The sequence below is a fragment of the Mycteria americana genome, chromosome 6 (genome assembly GCF_035582795.1).
Source record: "Mycteria americana isolate JAX WOST 10 ecotype Jacksonville Zoo and Gardens chromosome 6, USCA_MyAme_1.0, whole genome shotgun sequence".
Taxonomy (NCBI): Eukaryota; Metazoa; Chordata; class Aves; order Ciconiiformes; family Ciconiidae; genus Mycteria; species Mycteria americana.
The window spans coordinates 46,942,461-46,964,824 of NC_134370.1; the positions used below are offsets into that span (position 1 = coordinate 46,942,461).

Sequence of the window (22,364 nt, forward strand, 5' to 3'; positions counted from 1 at the left end):
AGTGCCGTCAAGTTAGCTCAGAGGTGATGTTTTGATCTGCAAAGTTGGTGAAGTTTTGATCTGCAGCATTAGCACACTTCGGGGTGCCTGACTGCATGACAGCTGTTCCCATTGGGTTCACAGCTAGATTTTGCTTGGATGGGACAATGCATGCACAGAGAAATTGCCAGCTGAAGCGCGTCTCTTTCTGTAACGAAGACCATGTTTCTGTAATGGAGCTGGCACAGCTTAATGTCTTCCTGCCGTGGATGATGAGTTGTGAACCTACAGCTAGGGAACTCCGAGGCAGGGGTACTGGTCCTGCTCCAGAAGAAAGGTCTTCTCAGGCCAGTTGGCACCTCCTGGCAGAGCTTTCCCAGGGTGATGGGGTCTCATGTGCCCCCTGCCACTTTCCCACAGCCTGAGATACTGCTGATGGATGTTGATGGCAGCGGACTTTTACCAGGCAGCAGAAACCACAGGAGGGAGCTGAGATTATGGTCTGTGCATGTTCCCAGCCTCTAGAAACAGCCCAGCTCCAGCTCCCTCCTTCTCCTCTCCATTTGCAGGTCACTGCTTCCAAAGACCCAGTGGCCAATCCAACCCATGGAGATGATGTTGAGATGATGTTGAGTTTGACCGTGGTTTTGCTGGTGACGTGGACCTCGGGGAGTAAGTACGGTTTCAGGGAAGGGGACCCAAGGGGAGATCCTGGATAGTTTCTGCCCCTCAGAGGAATTTCCTCTAACTCAAGGGGCATCATATCAGAGGTCGGGATGATTCAGTTTGTGATGAGATATGAAAAAAATGGAGCAAAATGCTGAACCTGCAGAGCCTGCAAGTTGGGAGACTCACATACTGCTGTTTCCATGTGTACACAGCTTGTAACCAGGAACTGGAGCTTCTTGCTAGTATTATAATAAAAGCAATAAAAATTAACACAAAGGAAACAAAGTATATATTTGTTGACAAAGGCTGATGCTGATACACAATGAACGGACGAGTGCATAACTCCGGTGTCAAGGCCTTTGCTTGACTCACATGGACATTGTGGGTGTCAGAAGTAAGGAGAGACTTCTTCTGATACGAGAGAGAAGGAGAAAATGAAGGTCCTTTGGGAGTAGACTGATTGGGGCCAGAAATTGATTTGGGGACATCAGGATCACAAGCATGAATTTCTAATTTTAGATATTGCTTAGCCCTCAAAAGGACTACAAAACTTGTCTAAAAAACTGTTTGTGCAGAAAGTTTTTAAAATAATATGGGGAAGTACCACAATATAATTCTGTAATGGAGATGCTCGTTTCATGCATTGTTTTTGCTGCTCACCAAGTGGGTCTGGTCTCTTCCAGGAGCCCAGGAGAGCACCTCCTGGGAGGTCCAGCGCTACGATGGCTGGTACAACAACCTGCTTCACCACAGCCGTGGCTCAGTGGGTGAGTGCCAGGTCTGGGAATGGGGATGGCAGGATGGGGCGAGCTGGCACTTTGGCATCTGGCTCGCTTAATGACTGGGAGAGATACACTTTCTGACTTGATGCTGAACCAGCCAGGTGACCACGCAATGCCACCTCCCATGGCCCTCAGAGGTGGCTGTTTGCACTCAAGGTAAGTCCCTAGATGCACCTAAGAGCCCCATTAGAGCAGTCTGGATGGGCCAAGCAGTCCAGCTTTGTCTCACATGTCCTGGCCTTGCCACTTTTACCTGCTGCCCAGGCACCATTTGCAGGTTGCACTGGTGTTGGATCAGTCCCAGAGCAGAGCTGTGCCTTTGTGGGGCCATTCAAAATATTCAAGGTAGGGAGGACCCAGCTCTCCCCAGCAGGCATTTCAGTGATGGCCAGGGATCCCAGAGCTGGGAAAAGGCATCTTTAGCCAAAATCAGCATGCAGTTCAAGCAGCATTCAACACAAGGCCAGAGACAGAAGAGTTCATGGTCCAGGCATGCTGGACCTACTCCTTTTCTGCTCTGCACAGGACAGATATTGCACTTGTTGGGCTGCTGTGCAGCATGTACTGGTCTGTACTGGGACAGGCATGCGGGATTTCCCTGTGCCAGTGGTGAGCTGCTTTCTCATGCCTACAACCAGCCCATGGGCCCACTTCCAGGAGATGTCCCCGAGCCAGGGACCAGGGCAGATGAGGCATGATCTTATGTAAAATATTAAAGATTATGAATCCTCCTATTTCCTGCAGCCCAGATTGATTGCCTACACAGTGACACAAGGCACAGTGGCAATTGCACAGCTTCCTGAGTCTGAATGGCTCTCCAGCATGACATGTGTGTCATCAGCCCTACGGTTACAGCAGGTTGCTGGCAGACAAGATCTCCCTCTTCCAGAGCAGACAGATCAGACTTTAACATTTGGAAACAAACCTATGGAAACTAAGCCTGAAACTAAGCCAGTAATTCAGGATTTCCCCCAGCTCTGGGGAGCTCCAGCAAATGAAGCCCACCACACTGGTGAAGAGCCTTTTGAAAAAAACTCACTTATCAGTGAGAAACAGCCTCCCGCCTCCAGGCTTTTCAGTTATGGGACAGGCAGTGAGTACGAAGTCAGGGTGTTTCTCTCTCATCCTCTCCCTTGTCTTCCTGCCTCTCCAGCTGTTCCCTCTCCTGTTTCCTATGGTGTTGGCAATCACAATGCTTGTGTAGGATTGCATAATCAACACAGGCAGCTTAATATCACTCCAGTTACCCACTGGAGCACACCACCCCAGGCCTCCAGGAGGCAACAGGAATGCACATGGACCAGAGAAGGACAACTGGAAGGGAACATGCCCATGGAGGATCCCTCCTAGTTTTAAGAGGACTGACCCCAGTGTTGCAAGAAGTTTTGGGTGTTGGTACAAAAACTTGCATGTTCTTGGCCACTATAAGTGTTTATACCATCCTCTTGCTCTCTTCTGGGACCCTCACACACCCTGTTGTACCCAGCTATCGCTGCGTCTCCTGTCTGTCGGGTGCCACCGGACCCACGCTGTGTTGCTTTGGTGCTGCAGGTGCCAGGCTGCTCCGTCTCCTGCCAGCCAACTATGCGGACGGCTCCTACCAGGCGCTGCAGGAGCCCCGCGTGCCCAACGCTCGCCAGCTCAGCAATGCGGTGGCGCGGGGACCCTCCGGGCTACCCTCCCGCAGGAACACAACTGTGCTGGCTGTCTTCTTCGGTAAGAGCTGGAGCCTGGCACCAGGTGGAAAAATGTTGGTTCAAGTGGAAAAAATGTTGGTTTCACCAACATGTGTGCCAAGGCCACACATTGGAGCACTCCTTACCCACTGCTTCATAGCAGACCCACACCCGAAAGATAAAGCCTTGGGTATTGCCACACCAGAGTCCTGTCTAGTCAAGAGAGTTTGCGTGAATTTTCAATGACCTTTGGCAGTTGCCGCAAATGCTGATATTTGTCATTTGTGAGCTTCCTCATTTGTTTTAGCGATAGAGTTACGTCATTGCAAAACACCTGACGGATGTGAGAAGCGCCACACCATGAGTGATTGCTGGGCAGAATTGCTGCAAGTCGGAGCAGTTTTTGCTGTTGCTCAGGAGCTTGGTGGGGTCTTGGGTCTCCAAGCCCAGGGATGTCTGTCTCTGGGAAATAGCCTCAGCTCATTGAGAAAAAAGGCTGAACTTGTCAAAGAAGTGGAGACAATTAGCTCCCTGTACAGCTTAAGGTTCATACATGTCCCCAGACACCCAAGCTGGGGTTCTTAACCCCAAGATGGGCCACAGGAGGGGCAGACACTAGTGCGGTACCATTTAGCTTCTCCCTGGAGGTAGTTTTTTCCCATCACACCAAAGCTCAAATGGTCCAACAGCAACGGCAGCCACCAGGCTCAGCATATGCAGTAACCCTTGGCCTTGAAGGTCACAGGCAAGGAGGAGCTCAGGGAAATAGTGGCTTAAATGCAGAGCCTTGCTCCTGGTGAAATGGTGACCTGCAGATGGTCCAGCTACCATCCGTTGGCTGAGTTTCTCTACCCTGGTTCCTGAATTACCCTACCCTACTCATGAGGTCTGGCCAGGGGCACCAGGATCCCTGTTCCTGTGGACTCAGCTTCTCTGGACTCCAGCCCAAAGTGACTTTTTCAAAGTTGTGGAGCAAACCAGTAGTGAAGGCAGGAAGGAAACCACCCTTGCTGCACAGGGTGGTCCCCTCAGCCCACATACAGCTCAGCTGCTCACCACCACGTCCTGCTCCAGGTGCTGGTGGCAGTCCTCCCAGCCGCTAACCATGCTTGGGTCTCTGGCAGGTTTCCACGTGCTCTCGGACATCCTGGGGATGGAGAAACCCGGCTGCCCTGCTGAGTTCCTGAACATCCACATCCCATCTGGAGACCTTGTGTTTGACCCTGCAGGCACTGGAGACATGGTCCTGCCCTTCCAGCGCATCCATTGGGCGACAGACACAGGGCAGAGCCCCAACAGCCCCCGGGAACAGGTAGGTAGTGTTTTCTTTGCTCTTCGCCTTTCGGCTAAATTCCTCTTCACCCGACATTGGGGTCTGTAGCAGCCAAGATAGTGTTTGCAAAAATAAAAGGAGAGCACCACTATTTCCTTAAAAATATACTCAAGTGTTTGAACCAATTACAAATGAACCCAAGGCACAACCTCCAAGGTATTGGTTCACACAGAGCAACATTTGTGGTTGCTCAAGGTCAGTGCTTTTCTTGGCCAAAGAAAATGTAATTACTCTAGATCTGCCCATTTTAATGAAAATTTGAGTATCTTACATGATTTATGGAGGGCAGAAGAGGAAAGGATAAAACAGGAGTAATTTGCAGTCTTCCTTGGCTGCCGAAGTTTTTATCACTTCAGTCAAAATGAACAAAGGTAGGGCTGTCTGTATCTGGTGAAGTAAGTGATAACTGGAGCCTTTTTGGTACAAGTGTAATGAACTTCCACAACCAATTTATACACTTGTGCCGCTCTAGAAGGTCAGTAATTATGACACATTTTTTTAGGCACCAACTCTTATCTTTAGTAATGCATCACAAGACTGAGCTGGTACTGTCACAAAGTTGTAAACTTGTAAAGCTTCTCTGAATTTCAGTCATTTTGGAAAAAATCCAGATTTTCCCCCAATTTCTCCATATTTTGCTGTGCTGAGGCTGGATGTGTTCCCAAGCCCATGTGCTTTTTCTTTCATGCTGGAAAGCTTCCCAATCAAAATCGCCAAAGCAAAATACCCCCCTAAACCTTCCACATGACAAACCATGATGAGACCAGATCAGCAAGTCATGTTTTTAGCAGTATTTCAAACCTTGGAAAAATGAAAACTCCAGCATGTTTTCAGACTAAAAAGGATGTTTTCATGAAAACATTTGGCAGGGGAGATATTCAACATGCTGCCAGGGCAGTGGGACTCCCTGCTGCGAGGACAGGACTCCCTAGAGGGGAAAGCTCCACTGTTTCCAGTTTCCCCAGAGATAGGTTTAGTCCCCTTCCAGCTTGGTCTTGCCTATGTAGGGATTCACAGATGTCTGCTTCTGGGCATAGCTGAAAATAATTGGGAAAAAAACCCCAAAATGTATTTTTGAAAAACCTGTACCTGATCTTTTTCTGTATCTGGCACTAATTCCTGCAGTTTGCATAGAGATTGTCACTGTATATATTTGCATCCTGATAGCTCCTGTTAAAACAGGGGATGGGGTGGCTGCTTTGCAAAACCAAAGGGGCTGGGTTGGGGCTTTTCAGACCTTTTTTTGCACCTTTCTGCCAAGACCCCAGCACCTGTTAATGCCCATTCTCCATGCCTGCCCTAGACCAATGAGGTGACGGGCTGGCTGGATGGCAGCTCCATCTATGGCCCCTCGCACTCCTGGAGCGATGCCCTGAGGAGCTTCTCAGGTGGACAGCTGGCATCAGGTCCCAGCGGGCGCCTCCCAAGAGAGACGGACGGGAGAGTTCCCATGTGGAAGGCGCTGGATCCGTCCACGGGACAGGGTGGTCCCCGGGGAATCTATGGTAATGGTGGCATCCTCAATGGGTTTTCACCTGCTCGGCTCCATCCCTGACCGTGAGCAGTGGTAGCCAGATGTCCTTGGAGATGAGCCCAGAGGGGACCCTGGGAAAGTGCAGGGTGGTGCAGTGAGCTGAGTCCCGTGGGAGAGCAGGCAGTTTCCCAGCCCAAGGAAGATGTGTGCCCTGCTGAAGGCTTCCCAGAAAAGACACACTGTGAACTTAAGGTGCCACATATCTGGGAGGCAGTGGGTCATTTCCCAGCCAACACACAGAGACCGGTGGGTGGTGGTCCCTCTGATCCAAGGTGATCTCCTCTGGGCAAAGGGTCTGCCACTGACAAAAACCTGCTCAGCTTGCTTTGAATTCCTCAGCTGCCCGACCTTTGGTCCGTGCTGGGGGACCAGTGCTGCTTCTCGTTCGTTCAGGCTGCTTGTCTCCCTGGGGAGGAAGGAAGGGCAAGGGGACAAGGGGATGCTGGGCTGCAGCCACAGGGCTGGGGGTGCTCCTCCAGCCACAGGCAAAGCTAGACCCAGTGGTGGCATTCTCCCACTGATGGTCCTGGTGGCTCTTGCAGACCTGGGGAGCGCCTGGGGGAATGAGAACCGCTTTCTGCAGGCTGAGAGCATCGCCTGGTTTCGGTACCACAATCACCTGGCCATGGTGCTGGCCCAGGTACATCCCACCTGGTCTGATGAGGACCTCTTCCAGCATGCTCGCAAGTGGGTCATTGCCACCTTCCAGGTGAGGGACGGAACCCCCCCAGGCTCTGCCAGGACGCCCAATACCCTCCCTGGCTCTGTCCCTGACCTGACCTCCCTGTGCCCTAGAGCATCGTGCTGTATGAGTGGCTGCCGACCCTGCTGGGGAGACCCGTACCGAAGTACAAAGGTGAGGGGCATGGCAGGTGATGGAGCTGCAGGGTGTGTGGGGATTAGGGGTGGGGGAACCAAGGCAGCTAGAGGATGGGGCAGGAGAGGGGACTCAGGCCCCTTTCCATCCAGCCTGGGTCCTAGACTGTGGCTGCTGCCCTGCAGGTTACCAGCAGCACCTGGACTCCAGCCTCTCACCGGAGTTCGTCGTGGCTGCGGGACAATTCTTGGCCACCATGGTGCCACCAGGTGTCTACAAGAGGTAAGAGCAACCTGGCAGGGCTGTGGGAGAGCAGTGCCCATGCCAGGGAAGGGGATGCCTAAGCTGGGGTGGTGGCTGGGGATGGTCCCTGTCCCTTCCCTGGCATCCTGCCCCTCGCTGGGACAGCCAAGCCCTGCCAGCTCAGGGCAGCCCCAGCTTGGGGCTGTGGGTCCAGCCCTTGTCTGCTGTTCCAGAGACCCCAAGTGCCAGTTCCAGAAAGTGCCTGGCCCCAGTGGGTCATTCCCAGCGGTGCGGCTCTGCAACAGCTACTGGAGCAGAGAGGTACAGAGAAGGGAGTGCGGGGGTCCTGAGGACGTGGCAGGCTGGCCGGAGGGACTTCGTTCCTTGCTTTACATTACAGAGGACCCCACAGGGAGGTGAAAGGGAAATTGGGCACAGAGCATGACAGCCATCCAAGGGGTGTGAGATCCTCCCCATCCAGACATCCACAGATGTTGCCTTGAGCTACAGCAGGCTCAGACCTTAAGGTTGAGCTGACGTGGAGAAAATGAGCCTGGAAGAAATTCCTGGTACCCCTACGCCCAGGGTCTGCACCTCTATGGGCACCAGTGCAGGGGTGTGGGGCTGCCCTATGTCCTGGGACCCACGAGGCATCACCTGTTCTTCCCATCTCCCCTCAGAGCACAGGGCTGCAGCAAGCAGAAGATGTGAACGTGGACAACCTCCTGCTGGGGATGAGCTCACAGATTGCAGAGCGTGAGGACAACATTGTGGTGGAAGATCTCCAAGGTCTGCACTCTCCTGCATTGCATCTGGCGTGTTGATGGGGGACCCTACCTTCTGGGGATGGGTGGGGCCGAGGTGGAGAGACAGGTCCCATCGCCACTGTCATCAGCACCCAACCACATGCTCAGACCAGCTTCAACCTTATTAACAGAGGTGCAGAGAAGCTGCAGGGCATGTTAAGTATGTTCCTGGGACCACCCTGGCAAGGGCATGGAGATGATCTCCACGTTCAGCATGGCCCATGGCAGAGGGACGAGGCCAGCCTGGCAGCTGGGGCAGTTGGGGTTGCTCCTCTGGCTCTGCCTTGCCATCATCATAGCTTCGAATCCACCCACAGATTACTGGTACGGGCCCCTGAAGTACTCCCGCACCGACTATGTGGCCAGCTGGCTCCAACGCGGACGAGACCTTGGCCTGCCCACCTATAACCAAGCCCGGGAGCGATTTGGGTTAGAGCCTCTCCAGAACTGGTCAGACCTTGCCCCACACCTGGAGCAACAGGTAACAGGGAACTGGTCTGGGCACGGAAAGTGTGCAGGTCAAAGGACATTGGGGCAGTCCAGGCAGTAACTGGCTACTCCAGCAAAGTAGGAAGAGAGACATCAGTGCGCATCCTGCCCTAGCTCATTTTGATGCCTGCGGGGCTGTTGCTTTGGGGTAACTGTGTAATTACATGGCATGAATAAATATATCCTGCCCCAGTGCTAAGCTCCTGTGCTGCTGGGTGCACTGCTCCTCCTGGAGCTAAGATGGTCTGGGAGTGATGCTTAGTTGCTCAAGTCCAAGCCATGAGCTCAAGGCTGCGTGGGGCTGAGCATCCTCCCAGCCCATGGACATGTGAAGCCTGGAAACACACGTTCCTCACTCCTCCTGAGGCTTGCCAAGACTTTTTGAGGCCGTGGCAGAATTCCCTCTCCTCACATGGGTGTGGTGGGGGTTTCTGGCCAGGTCCTGGAGAAGGTTGCTGCTCTGTATGCCAACAACACAGCTGGGCTGGAGCTGCTCCCCGGAGGCATGCTGGAGGTTGATGGCTCCCTCTTCAGTGACATCATCCTGGACCAGTTTGTGCGCCTGCGTGATGGTGACAGATTTTGGTTCGAAAACATCAAGAATGGGTAAGCGCGTCTTCCCTGTCTGGCACACAGAGCAGGCTGCCCACTGCCCTGTCAGCCCCAGTAAGACATAACAACTGGGGCTGGAGGAAAAACCATCCTCCAGCTTCCTCAGTTCCTAAAACAGTGTGGGGAGCAAATCCCTCCTGTTGCCAGACAGTGACACGTAGGGCCACTGCTTGGCCCCACATCTTCTTCCCCAGGCTGTTCACAGCAGAGGAAACCAGGGAGATCCGTAACACCACTTTCCATGACGTCCTGACTGCTGTCACCCACGTGGACACCACAGACCTCCAGCCCCATGTGTTTGTCTGGAGCGAGGGTGAGTGCAAATGGCAGGGCACAGGGAACAAACAGCACCAGCAAGTTAGGAAGGAAAGCAGACCCATCTCGGTGACATAGCTAGTGACTCAGTGACATAGCTGGTGACTCAGTGACACAGGGAAAGCATCAGAGTGGCAGGTTTTCAAGCCTGAAACCTGCTATGCCCCTAAGCCAGCAAAATGTGTGCAAAATGCAAGGGTTGCTTGTAAGCAAGGTGGGCAGTGCTGATGTTTGAAAGTGGGCTGAAGTCCAGGCATGTGCACTGCATGAGTCTTAGAAAGATCTCTGGGTACAAAAATGCAACTGACGCCCTGGAAGGTCATGCTGGAGTTAAAACTTGGCCTGCGCCTACCCCATGCTGTGTCACGCTCTAGATCCTCATGACGTGTCCTCTAGATCCTTTGATATACAAGCACACACAGGTTAAACTGATGTGTGACCCGAAAAGTGATGACGTTTGCAGATGAGTTAAGCTTTGCATACTGTAACTGTGTAATGTTGCCTACTTTTGCCTTTAATTGCATCAACCCCTGATTGTGCCCTGGCTGCTGTACTGCAATGCCCTCTCATGCCTGGCTGCTCCACCAACAGGGTTGTTTTTGGTTAACTAGGGCTGCTGGAAGGGCTGGACAGGCTTTCCTGCAGATGTGGTTGCAACGGCAGCATGAACTGCGCCAGCCTGATTTCATCCCAGGGAGAGCTCAGGGCTTGCGTCCCAGGATGTTTTGGGTTCCCAGCAGGCTAGGAGCAGCCTAGTCCTGTGCTGATGTGCACCCCTCACCCTGGTGCCCTCCTATGACATCCTTGAAATGAGCTTTCCTCTCCCCACCAAGACCCAAAAAGGGTCCTGCTACCATGTTCAGGGTGAGGTGTGGCCAAACACCAAAACAGCAGCATGTCTTTTCCTCTTGGGATCTTGCCACACCCTTCCCATTTACCAAAAGCATTTTATCTGGTGCACGTTCCAGCCCTTGCAAGGCATTTTGGTTTCCTTGGCATACACTCCATGCACTTGCACCAAGAGGACTCCCTGGATTAGCAGCATATGGATGAGCAGAGGCTCTGAGCCCAAATTTGCCATGGCCCAGGGTGCTTCTTGCTCAGCCCATCCCATCGGGAGAGGTGATGGTGCTGGACTCCCAGAGTGCTTGAGTCCAGTCCTGTGTTTGATTTGCTGTGCCAGGCAAAGGTTCAATCCAAAAACAAGGGTTGTCCCCTAAGATCTGGAGTTTAACTCGAGCATCCCAGTTTTGCAGTGCTCCTTGGGTCACTCAGCAATGAACACCACCGGCACCTTAATGCAGAGGTCCTGGGGATGATGGAGTAAAAGGGCCATGACACTCACAGCCTGTCTCCTCCCATGCAGGGGACCCATGCCCCCAGCCCCAGCAGCTGACAGCTCAACACCTGGCCAACTGCACACCCATGACCATGCTGGACTACTTCGAAGGCAGTGGCGCAGGCTTTGGTATCATCATCGTTGTCCTCTGCTGTCTGCCTTTAGGTTTGCTGCTCTGTTTCTTTACCCATCTCCTCTTCCACCAGAGGAAGGGGCTGAGTGCCCATGGACCAAGCATGTCCCAGCAGGAGCTGCTGAGTCTTGACCACTCTGGGGGTCCTTGAGGTGGTAGGGTCCTTGGGCATCAGGTGGGAGCAGGGCTTTCATGGTGCAGCCTTGCATTAAATAAAACCATGTAGCATTGAACTGGGGGTGATGGGGAAGAAATAAACCCATGTTTGCCCCAGTTGTACAAGTGATGCTGCCAACACAGGAAGGAGCTTTGTGATATCTCATGCTCTCTTCTCCCATGTGTCCCCAGTGACTCTGTTTGTTGCCTGGATTGTTGCCATTCTCCGCAAGAGAGATTTCAAGAAGCTGCAGAAGAAGCAGGGCTCCAGCGTACGGAGGGAGGTAACCGGAGAGGCAATACACGGTGAGGCAGCGCTATCGGTCCTGCAATGGTGTCTTGTGATGCTGCTGAAGTCAGGGTACATACTGAGGCAGGGCTGGGCTTGGAGCTTATATCCAGGCTGGATATAAGGAGAAACTATTTCCCCAGGAGGATAGTCAAGCAGCGGAGTAGGTAGCCCAGAGAGGTTGTGCAGTCTCCATCCTATCCAAGACCTGACTGTATAAAGCCTTGAGCAGACTGGCCTGAGTGCGTAGCTGGTCCTACTTTAGGCAGGAGGCTGGGCAAGACACCCTTCCAACCTGAGTCCTTTCCAGCACGAGTCATCCTATGACCCTCTAATTACAACACTCTCCAGATCACACCTTATCTGAAGGAAACCTATGTAGAGTAATTGCACCAGTAGCTCCAGGACAGGGACTGTATATCCTTGTCCTGGACACTGGAAAAATTCTGCCTCCCTGCTCCATGGTCTGTACTACTGTCCATATGCTTGAGCTCTGCAGTTGGGAGATCATCATTTTTCCCTTAACATGTATCTTGTCATGCAATCACTCCCAAGCTGCATCTTAGTGAAGGAGGTGCTGAGATGAATAGAAGTGCAGGTGTGCCTTTCCAGCTGAGTCCTGTGCTCTCTCCCACCAGCCATGGAGTGGCATGGTCCCAAGACAGACAGCTCTCCCATCTACATTCAGCTTCAAGCTGACAAAGTGCTCAAAGTGCTGGATGGGAGAGGGTCTGTGGTCCGGAGCATCAGCTTGAAAGCCATTCAAAGGGTGGAGTTGATCCTCTCCAGCAACAAACGGAACAAAGCTCTGCTCCTGAAGAGCCCCAAGGAGTATGACCTGGTGAGTACCATGATGCCTGGGGTATGATACCTTCCCCTGGACCCTCCACCATCCTCTGCCACTTGTCGCATACACCCTGCACCACTGAGTCCTGGGCACTGGGAGCAGCGTAGGTCCCTGGAGGGTCACTGTGGCCTCCTGAGAACCACCAGTTCCAGCTCATACCATGGAGCAACCACTGTGGTGAACAGCAGCCGCATTCACATCCCAACTGAGCCTCTGCTGCTCACAGCCATTTGGTGGGGTCTCTTGCAGGTGCTGCTTTTCAGTGAGGAGGCAGAGAGGAGCAACTTCATTGGGAAGCTACGAGGCTACTTGGAGGAGCACGGCCTTGATCTGCATATGTCTGAGATGAAGGAGCAGAGCCTGATGAAACGGGCAGTCACCCAGGAGCAGAGAAAACAAATCCTGGAGACTTTCTTCAGGCACTTGTTTGCTCAGGTACGTAGAGGTGTGGCAGGCTCTGATGCATGGAGAAGGTATTTCTGTATTGATTAAGCAATGAATGTTGCTGCTGTTGCTGTCCGTAAGAGCTGGTAAACCATGCACAAGGAAGCTGCCAATACTTTCAGGACCAAGGGACATCTTCCCTTGCAGAAGACAAACGGAGTTCTGCTGTGGCAATATAAGTGTCTAAAGTTGCAAAGAGACTTTTGGATGATGTAACCGATGTCCCCATAATGGTCAGTGGTGTTTAGTGTGAAAGTCACATTGTGTAGGAGAGACACAGGACTTCCCTACGGTATCTGCCATGAGTTTTGTGCCAGGGGAGCCACCGGTCTCTGTGCAATAGGTCGGGCAAGTGAACACCAGCCTTCTGCTCTGCCAGCACTCATGGGATTTCTTCTGTGGGACACAACCTGCAGGTGCTGGAAATCGACAGGTCTGATGCTGGAGAGCTCAACTTTGAATCTTCACAGAAGGCAAAAGAGTCTCTGACATGTGAGCTGAGCAGGGCTGAGTTTGCCAAGGCCCTGGGGCTCAAAGCCGACTCCATGTTTGTGGACTCCATGTTCTCCCTGGCCGACAAAGATGGCAATGGCTACATCTCCTTCCGGGAGTTCCTGGACATTTTGGTGGTCTTCATGAAAGGTGGGAGCTGGAGCTGGTCTTCATCTGTTGCGCTAAGTCCTGTTTCTAGTCTCTGGCAATGCCACCAGCAGAGTGAAGGACAAGATCCATCCAGCAGGTTAATCTGTAGACACTTCTACAGATTAAAATTCCCTTCACTTAGGACAGCTTCAACTTGAGTTATGGGGCAGCGACAATGTAATTATGTTTTCTCTAAGACTGTCTGTGAGGGGAGCTATCTCAAAGCAGTGATTTGCTGATCTGTTGCCACCATAGAAAAGTCTGCCCCACCTTCTGAATGGACCATGCATCCTGTCCTTGACAGATAATACCAGCCATATCAGATATCATATCTGATCCCCCCTAAATGACCACTAGAAAGGTAGATTCATAGATAGAGGTGGTGAATGCCAGATTCAATCAAAGCAGCTCCCAGAAAAATCATTGCTGTGCAAAAGCACATTTTGAGTTTGCAAAATAATGCACAAGAAAGAATGTGTATCCACCTGATTTCTCACCTTGCACTTGAGAAAGTCAAGCAGAAGGGTGGCACGCTATTCACATTCAGTCACTATTCAAGCTGTGATCAGCAGTGTGCTTTCAGTCTTTTCAGAGCTGGGTGAGACTTCCCTGGTGCAGGTCCAGACTCTCAAAGACAATGTTTGAAAGTACTTTTGCTGATGAATATAGGATCTTGTCCTTACTTCACCTCTCTCTCTCCCCACCAGGGTCCCCAGAGGAGAAGTCCAAGGTGATGTTCAGGATGTATGACATTGATGAGAATGGGTTCCTCTCCAAGGAGGAGTTTCTGAGGATGCTCAGGTACTTCTCATCTCTCTAGATGTTTTTACAATGTCTGTAAACATAGTTGTCTTCAAAAGCAGTTTGAAAATCCAGTTTCTGTGCTTCACTCCCTAAGGGTGCTCTGTGAGAGCCCATGGGCTCCATACTTGCAACCAAGAGCCCATTCTCCTGTGAAACTGGCCTGTGGCTCTGCCCTGTGTTATTTGAAGGACTCAAGCTGTGGTCCTCTGAAGTTCCCATCTCCCCTCCTTGCTCTAGGTCCTTCATCGAAATCTCCAACAACTGCCTGTCAAGAGACCAGGCAGAGCAGGTGACCGAGTCCATGTTTCGGGCCTCAGGATTTCAGGACAGGGATGAGCTGACATGGGAGGATTTCCACTACATGCTGCGGGACCATGACAGCGAGCTTCGTCTCACCCAGCTCTGCATCAAAGGTCAGTGGGCAGGAGCAATGGGTCACCCCAGGCCCTGCAGGGCTGGAGGCGATGAGCAGCACCCAATGCGTAGCTCCCAAATCTTGTTCCATCAGTCTCTCCAGCTCAACTGCAGTAATGGGGCATCAGCTGTCGCTCCGTGTGCGACATGTTTGGGTCAGCTTAGAGCCTCTCCCCACCCCACCCCTGCCTGGGGGAGATGCTTAAACCTTGTCCACCGCATCTCACACACTCTAAACAGCTGTTTGTCCTTTTGGGTCCTGAAAGGTGTCCCCGAGGTGCTCAAGAAAAACCTGCACAACCGTGTCTCCTTCATAAAAAAGAAAGACCCCAAAGGGTAAGCTCTCCTCCTTAGCCTTGCTGCTGCTGCTATTTATTCTGCTCTTTCTGCCCAGATGCACATCCATCTTTCACCTCAGCCTCTCCAACAAATGCTCCCACGAGGTGTTTGCACACCCAGTGCTGGGAAAGGGGGATGACCACACTGAGACACACCCATGAGCAAGCCGGATGCTGCACAGGTGCGCAGAGGGGAGGAACTGCCTCCTGCAGAGTCCCTGTTGCATCCACTACATGGGGATGGGAGTCCTACCTTGCTTTTCAGAGGGGAGGGTTATCTTGAGTGAGTCCGGCCCATGTACTATGCAGTTAAAGTTAACGCAAGCAGGCTTGCAGGAAAGAGCTGGACACCTTCTCAGCTGAGCCTGAGCTGCAAAGTGGGGAAATGGGTACAACTTTGGCAAGCCCTTCCTGCAAGTACAGCTTTGGGCTAGGCATAGCTCTATTCCCAACAGAACCATCTCAGAGGAGGAGAAAGACCCAAACCTGGACACTGTGAGCCACTATGTGGAGCGAGAAGGGCAAGAGCTGAGGAAGAGACCAGGCAGAAAGTGAGTACGCCCTCTCGCTGCCGGGCACTCTTCTCGGGTTCAGGTTCAGCCTGTTTGCTGTTTCTCATGTTTCTGTGTCAGACTGGGTAGCCCTCCAGTCACATGGCACTGCTGCAAGGAGCCAGCACCCCCATGACAGTGGTGCAACGTAGGGAAGAGATGTGAGACTGTCCCTGCAGGAGATGGCCCAGCCCAGGCAGCCACATCACAGCCTCCTGCTGGGTGAGGAGCTACGGGAACAGCCCTGTCTCAGTGGGGACAGTGCTGTAGCTGGGTCTGGGTGATGTGCCTCTGTAAAAAAAAAAAATTAAGTGGCCAACTCCAGCCCGGGATAGTGGTTTTTAGAGTGTATGCCTTGCCTGCAGAGAGAAGCTTTGCCTGGCAGGCCCTGTCTGTGCTCTTCTGCCCCTTGGGACACTGCTGGTTCACCCATGGGCTGCCTGCAAGAGCTGCAGGAGAGACTCTGGTCCTCACTGCTGTGACAGCAGCAAATATTTCTACAAGGAAGCAGTTAAGTGGTTGTTATTCATAGCCAGAATATCCTGATTTGCCTTAATAGCTCCAAGGACCTTCCTCTACCCCAGGATCAGTTTGGAGGTGGTGTGGTTTAACCCCAGCTGGCAACTAAGCACCACACAGCTGCTCACTCACTCCCCAGTGAGAATCAGAAGAGTAAAAGTGAGAAAGCTCATGGGTTGAGATAAAGACAGTTTAACAGGTAAAGCAAAAGCTGTGCATGCCAGCAAAGCAATACAAGGAATTCATTCACTACTTCCCACCAGCAGGCAGGTGTTCGGCCATCTCCAGGAAAGCAGGGCTCCATCACGCATAACAGTTACTTGGGAAGACAAATGCCATAACTCCGAACGTGCCCCCCTTCCTTCTTCTTCCCCCAGCTTTATATGCTGAGCATGACATCATATGGTATGGAATAGCCCTTTGGTCAGTTGGGGTCAGCTGTCCCAGCTGTGTCCCCTCCCAGCTTCTTGTCCACCCCCAGCCTACTTGCTGGTGGAGTGGTGTCAGAAGCAGAAAAGGCCTTGGCTCTGTGTAAGCACTGCTCAGCAATAGCGAAAACATCTCTGCATTATCAGTACTGTTTTTAGCACAAATCCAAAACATAGCCCCATACTAGCTACTATGAAGAAAATTAACTTTATCCCAGGCAAAACCAGCACAGGAGGGTTGAATATTACTATGAAAATTATCTTTTCCAGTTCTTATCTACGGTTTCATTTATGAGTCACTATCTGCACATTTGTTATCAGCTTTCAAAAGCGTGTAGACTGCAGGATCACCTGAGATCAACTGTTGACACTGTGCTCTGCAGGTCACTGCCATCACCAGTGTGCAGAGCTGGTTGCAGTGCTGTACAGGGAGAAAGACCCAAATCTGGGCAGCATGGCCCTGAGCCATACCTTGCCAGCTAAACCGCGAAATGACAGCAGCCCTCCTCTTTTGGCCAGGGTGAATCAGTACCAGCTGCATTTATACACTGAAGGGCAACGGAAGAAGTATGAGCGGAACAAAGTTCAGCAGAAGATCCAGGAGTTCAAGCGCTTCATTGAGAATTACCGGCGTCATATTGTCTGTGTGGTCCTCTTCTCCGCCATCACCGCTGGTGTGTTCGTGGAGAGAGCCTACTGTGAGTGCCCATCCAGCCGTGCTGCCCCAGATGAGGAGGGGTGCATGGGCTTGGCTCCTCAAAGCTGCTGGTTGCATGGGACATGCTGACTTGTAAAAGGTCCCAGCACAGGTTTGGGCAACAGTGTTGGTCCTCCCCTGGAATAACCAAAGGATTACTGAGGTTGGAAGGGACCTCTGGAAAGGGTCTGGTCCAACGCCCTGTTCAGAGCAAGGCCAATTTCAAAGCTGAATCAGGCTGCTGAAGGCCTTGTCTAGAGAAGGTTTTAAGAGCTCTGAGGTTGGAGATCCCAACACCTCATTGGGCCTGTGCTAGTTTTTGACCATCCTCCCTCTGAAGATTTTTTATTTTACATCAGACCTGAATTTCCTTCAGTGAAACTCATGCTGTTGCCTCTCATCCTTTCACTGTGCATCTCTGATGCTCAGCTCTCTCCCCTCTGTAACACCCATTAAGTGGTTGCAGACAGCCATGAGGCCTTCCCTGACGCATCTCCTCCAGCCTGAACAAGCCCATTTCCTTCAGCCTTTCCCCTACGTGACGTCCTCCAGCTCCCACCGATCCTGGTGGCCTCCACTGGACTTGCTCCAGTTTGTTGACGCCTCTCATATTGGGATGCCCAACTGAGGACACCATACCAAGGTGCACTTTCATAGTGCCCATCAGAGAAGGACAATCCCCTCCCTTGACCTCTGAGACGACCCTGTCACCCAACAGCTCTGAGGGGTCTGACATGGAGAAGAATCATGCCCTTGTCCCCATACAGCCCCTTCCCTGGTGACCTTTTCTTGGTGGAGCCATGCAGGTGGCTGTCCCCTTGTTGCAGGAAGGGTCATGGTCCTCAGCGCCAGGCACATTGACGCCCCCTCCACTCTCTCTCTCCAGACTACGCCTTTGCATCCCCCAGCACTGGAATCGCACAGACCACCTTTGTGGGGATCATCATCTCCCGGGGATCAGGTGCCTGCATCTCCTTCATGTACTCCTACATCCTGCTCACCATGTGCCGCAACCTCATCACCGTCCTGCGGGAGACCTTCCTCAATCACTACATCCCCTTCGATGCTGCCGTGGACTTCCACCGCTGGGTTGCCATGGCAGCCCTGATTTTCTCAGGTAGGTGGGCTGCTGGGGGATGTGTCACCCACGAACCACAGCTAAAGCAGGAGGACCAGCCCATCATGGCACAGAAGGACCAGGCAGAAGCTTGAAGACCCATATGGAGCCTGGAGAGACATAGATGCTTTGCACCAGAGAAGAGGAGGAATTGCCAGGTCCCTGGGCACATCAGCAGGGTCTGCCGCATCTCCATCCACAGCAACAGTGATGCTTTTCTCTCCTGGTTTCTGTCTCTTACAGTGCTCCACGCTGCAGGTCATGTAGTGAACATCTACATCTTCTCAGTCATGCCTCTCAGCGTGCTGTCCTGCCTCTTTTCCAGTGTCTTCATGGATGATGGGTAGGTGAAATTTAAAGCACAGTCCAGACAGTGTCCTGGGCATGGACAGGAATGAAAGTGGAAACCAGGAGTTTGCTCTGGCCACTCCATGGTGCAATCTCCTGTTCCTCTCCAGGTCACAGCTCCCACAGAAGTATTACTGGTGGTTCTTCCAGACTATTCCAGGTGAGATCACCTAGCAGGCAGACCACCTGCATGCCCATGCCCAGGATGAGCACCCTCTGCCCAGCCCAGGTGGTGCCCCGGTGGAGCTGCCCTGATCCCTGCTGGGACCTCCCAACCTCTTCACGCACAGGCATGACGGGAGTGCTGCTGCTCATAATCCTGGCCGTGATGTATGTGTTTGCCACACACTACTTTCGACGCGTCAGCTTCCAGGGCTTCTGGATCACCCACCATCTCTACATGCTCCTCTACGTCCTGGTAAAGCATTTGGGCTGGGCGGGTGGGGTGGTGCCGATGTATTGCAAGCCCATGGGTCAGCCTGGCCAACAAGGAGAAATAGCTGGGGAGGTCCCAAGGGAGCTGGTGGCCACAATCCTGGCTCCCCGCTGCTGTGGAGCTGCCATCAAATCCGACATGGGGCGATGGCTTACTCTGCCAAGTGCCATGCTGATGGGGGCTGCTCCCTGCCCAGGTCATCATCCACGGCAGTTACGCGCTGATCCAGCAGCCCCGCTTCCACATCTACTTCATCATCCCAGCTCTCATCTACAGCGCAGACAAGCTGCTCAGCCTGAGCAGGAAGAAGGTGGAGATCAGTGTGGTGAAAGCCGAGCTCCTGCCCTCAGGTACCGCATCCTCCCTGGCCATACATCTGGGGCTGTAGCAATGGAAGAAACGCAGCTACCAGCCCTGCCAGCACTGAGATGGCAGCAGTTCCCAACCCAGGTGGCACATAGGTGACTCTGGCCCCAGGAAATGTCCTGCTGGCTGTCACACGTGCTGGTGGCTCAGGCTGGCACCTCCAAGAGTTACCTGCATCCCATTACACATGTTGCTCCAATGCCTTTGCAACATCCCTGCATGGCAAGGGTCTCCTGTACCACCCCCCCTACAGGTAGGGAAACTGAGGCACAGATCTCGGGCCATCACACCCTGGGATCAGTTATTTATCCAAGAAGAACTGGTTGGCCCCAGGGCTGGGCACCAGCACAGCCTCTTCAGCATCCTGAGCCCTGTGCCTGGCTCCACAGCTTATCCCCAAGCCCCCTCTCACCCACCCTGCTCACAGCTCTAGTGCTCCATCTTTCCTTGAGCCCACTCATCTCCCCCAGCCTTTCCTCTCCAATGCTCAATGTCTCCACCTTAATGAAGTCCTCATCCCCACTCCCCACCCCCCCAGGCGTGACCCACCTCCGGTTCCAGCGGCCACAGGACTTTGACTACAAGTCTGGGCAGTGGGTGCGCATTGCCTGTGTGGCCCTGGGCACCACTGAGTACCACCCCTTCACCCTGACCTCAGCGCCGCATGAGGACACGCTGAGCCTGCATATCCGGGCTGTGGGGCCCTGGACCACCCGCCTGCGGGAGCTCTACTCCCCGGAGAGTCTGGCCCTCATCGGCAAGCTGCCCAAGGTGAGCCCCAAGCTGTTTCTCCAGGGACGGGGAGATCTGAGCCCAAGAGCATCTCAGCAATGGGTCGTGCCCAGCCTGAGGCATTTCTCCGGCCTTGAAGGTGGCCAAAGGCTGGGCAAGTGGAGGAGGGAGATGGTCTGCTGATGGCTGGCTCCCTTCCAGCTCTATCTGGATGGGCCCTTTGGGGAGGGCCACCAGGAGTGGAACAAGTTTGAGGTGTCGGTGCTGGTGGGAGGAGGCATAGGGGTGACGCCCTTTGCATCCATCCTCAAGGACCTGGTCTTCAAGTCATCCATCAGCTCTAAGCTGCTGTGTAAGAAGGTAAGAGGAAGCATCTGGAGGACAAGAGCCCTCCCAAGATGCCTCCTGCTGCTGGTGGCCTCTTCAGGGGCAAAATCCCCCACAACCAGGCTGGGAAGGAGCCCCATGGATGTGCATGGGGTGCTGACCCCATGCTGAGCCTCATCCCCGTGTGCCACAGATCTACTTCATCTGGGTGACACGCACACAGCGGCAGTTTGAGTGGCTGGCGGACATCATCCGCGAGGTGGAGGAGGCAGATGGGAACGACCTGGTCTCTGTGCACATCTACATCACGGAGCTGGCCGAGAAGTTCGACCTGCGCACCACCATGCTGGTGAGCCTGGCCACCTGCCGGGGAGGGTGCCATGCCATGCTGGGCCATCTGATGTGCACTGATTTATCTTCCAGTACATCTGCGAGCGGCACTTCCAGAAGGTCCTGAACAAGAGCCTGTTCACAGGGCTGCGCTCCATCACCCATTTTGGGCGCCCTCCCTTTGTACCCTTCTTCAACTCGCTGCAGGAGGTGCACCCTGAGGTCAGCGCCTGGCTGGGGACAGGAGGGTGGGCACCCCATGGCCAATGCGGAGGACTGGTCCCAGCCTGTCCCCAAGGACCTGAAGACATTGGTGGCACCCGCACCAAGAGCAGGGCAGAAGGGGCATGAACCCCATTTTCCCTCCAGAGCCAGGATGAGCTGCAAGAGTCAGCAATGCCCCGTACCAGCCAAACACCCCCCACTATGGCAAGATCCTGGCTGCAGCCACTGCCCAGAGTGGACAGAGACCCTGGGGGATCCCATCCTTCCTCCATGGCCCCAGCAGCTCCCTGGGGAATTGACAACCTCCCCAAAACCCTCCTCAGGCTGGGAGAGACTGCTCTGCCAGCATCCATGCCCAAAGCTGCCAGAGGACAAGGGGCCAAGCAGGGCTGGGCTGGGGGAGAGCTGGTCCTGCTGGGTTTGACCCCTTTGGCTCCCTCGTTCCCCAGGTGCAGAAGATCGGGGTGTTCAGCTGTGGCCCGCCCGGGATGACAAAGAGCGTGGAAAAGGCTTGTCAGCAGCTGAACAAGAAGGACCAGACCTACTTTGCACATCACTATGAGAATTTCTGACCCTACCCCATGCCGTTTCACCCCCAGGCTGCAATCTTCATTGGAAACGTGTGTTCAACCCCAGCACCTGTGCGGCAATGCTTTGGGTGGTCATGGTCCTGGGCTCCCACCCACCACCATCCCCAGGAGAAAGCCATCCATTGCTGACAGCATGGATGCTGAGACCCGCAGAGATGAGACCAGCACGCAGTGCACTCGTAAAGCGTTGCCATCCCAGCATCGCCCCACACAGCCCTGGTGTGAACCCCTGAGCCCAGGGCATCCTGCTACTATCTATGCACTCCTGCAGCCCCATGCCCAGGGTCAGGCTGGCATGTCCCAATCCAGAAAACCCAGTGTTCGAGTCAAGCCTGGCTCTGCCACCTTAATCCCACAAGACAGAGCCCACAAGCTGCTGGGTCACACAGGGAATGGCTCTGAACAGCTTTGGGGAACAGGTTGGTGCATGTACAACCTGAAGTCACAGCACTTGGCCCCAAGACCTGGGCAGCACACACTGGAGGTGAGGACACAGAGAGCTCCCCACCATCCCTCTCCTTGAAACAGGCTCAGCTTTCCTAATGCACCCGTTTGTTCCTGCTTGTTAGCGCTCCGAGCCTTCCCTGGGTTTGCATAGGGCCTTAAGTTGTGTTTGCGTTGGCTTCTTTCAGCAGTGCCACCATCCCTTGATCAGGGATCATTTGTGCTTGTTTAACTAATGCCTGGCTTTGCATCACTGTGCTGCTGCGCTCGCAGGCTGTGATTGAGCTTAAATAAAGCTGATGATTGAATTTTTAAAACATTTTCTTGCCTCCTGCAGTTGGTTTTGGTCACCTGGAGACCTGAGGCATAGTGCTGGCCTTGCTCCTGTTAAAGAGTATTTACGCCAGCCCACTGGGAAATGGGTTAAACAGGAGTGAGTTTCCCTTGCACTGGTGATGTATATGGGGTGGACTGGGGAGGGGGGGAATACAGATTTGAGCCCAGGCACAGCCCCATAGACTGTGTCCTACCACGCTCAGCACCTCCCAGCAATGCCCCAACAGTGGCAATGCCCCCCAGCAAGACTTGGCACA

At 53.4% G+C, this 22,364-nt stretch overlaps 1 protein-coding gene across 1 annotated transcript; it reads left to right on the plus strand.

The window, feature by feature from the left end:
• Positions 1 to 587: 587 nt before the first annotated feature.
• DUOX2 (dual oxidase 2) lies at positions 588 to 22,044 on the plus strand. The gene is made up of 33 exons (XM_075505527.1): positions 588 to 651; positions 1,332 to 1,415; positions 2,982 to 3,146; positions 4,231 to 4,418; positions 5,743 to 5,944; positions 6,516 to 6,682; positions 6,769 to 6,829; positions 6,976 to 7,072; positions 7,267 to 7,354; positions 7,714 to 7,822; positions 8,157 to 8,320; positions 8,768 to 8,934; positions 9,135 to 9,253; positions 10,622 to 10,759; positions 11,076 to 11,189; positions 11,811 to 12,013; positions 12,269 to 12,454; positions 12,880 to 13,105; positions 13,813 to 13,906; positions 14,147 to 14,322; positions 14,590 to 14,659; positions 15,117 to 15,212; positions 16,679 to 16,857; positions 17,743 to 17,973; positions 18,217 to 18,316; positions 18,432 to 18,481; positions 18,612 to 18,739; positions 18,954 to 19,107; positions 19,662 to 19,894; positions 20,057 to 20,215; positions 20,376 to 20,531; positions 20,606 to 20,734; positions 21,187 to 22,044. The coding sequence occupies exons 1-33, from the start codon at positions 603 to 605 to the stop codon at positions 21,307 to 21,309; spliced, it is 4,605 nt and encodes a 1,534-aa protein (XP_075361642.1). The 5' UTR covers positions 588 to 602; the 3' UTR covers positions 21,310 to 22,044.
• The last annotated feature ends 320 nt before the right edge of the window (positions 22,045 to 22,364 follow it).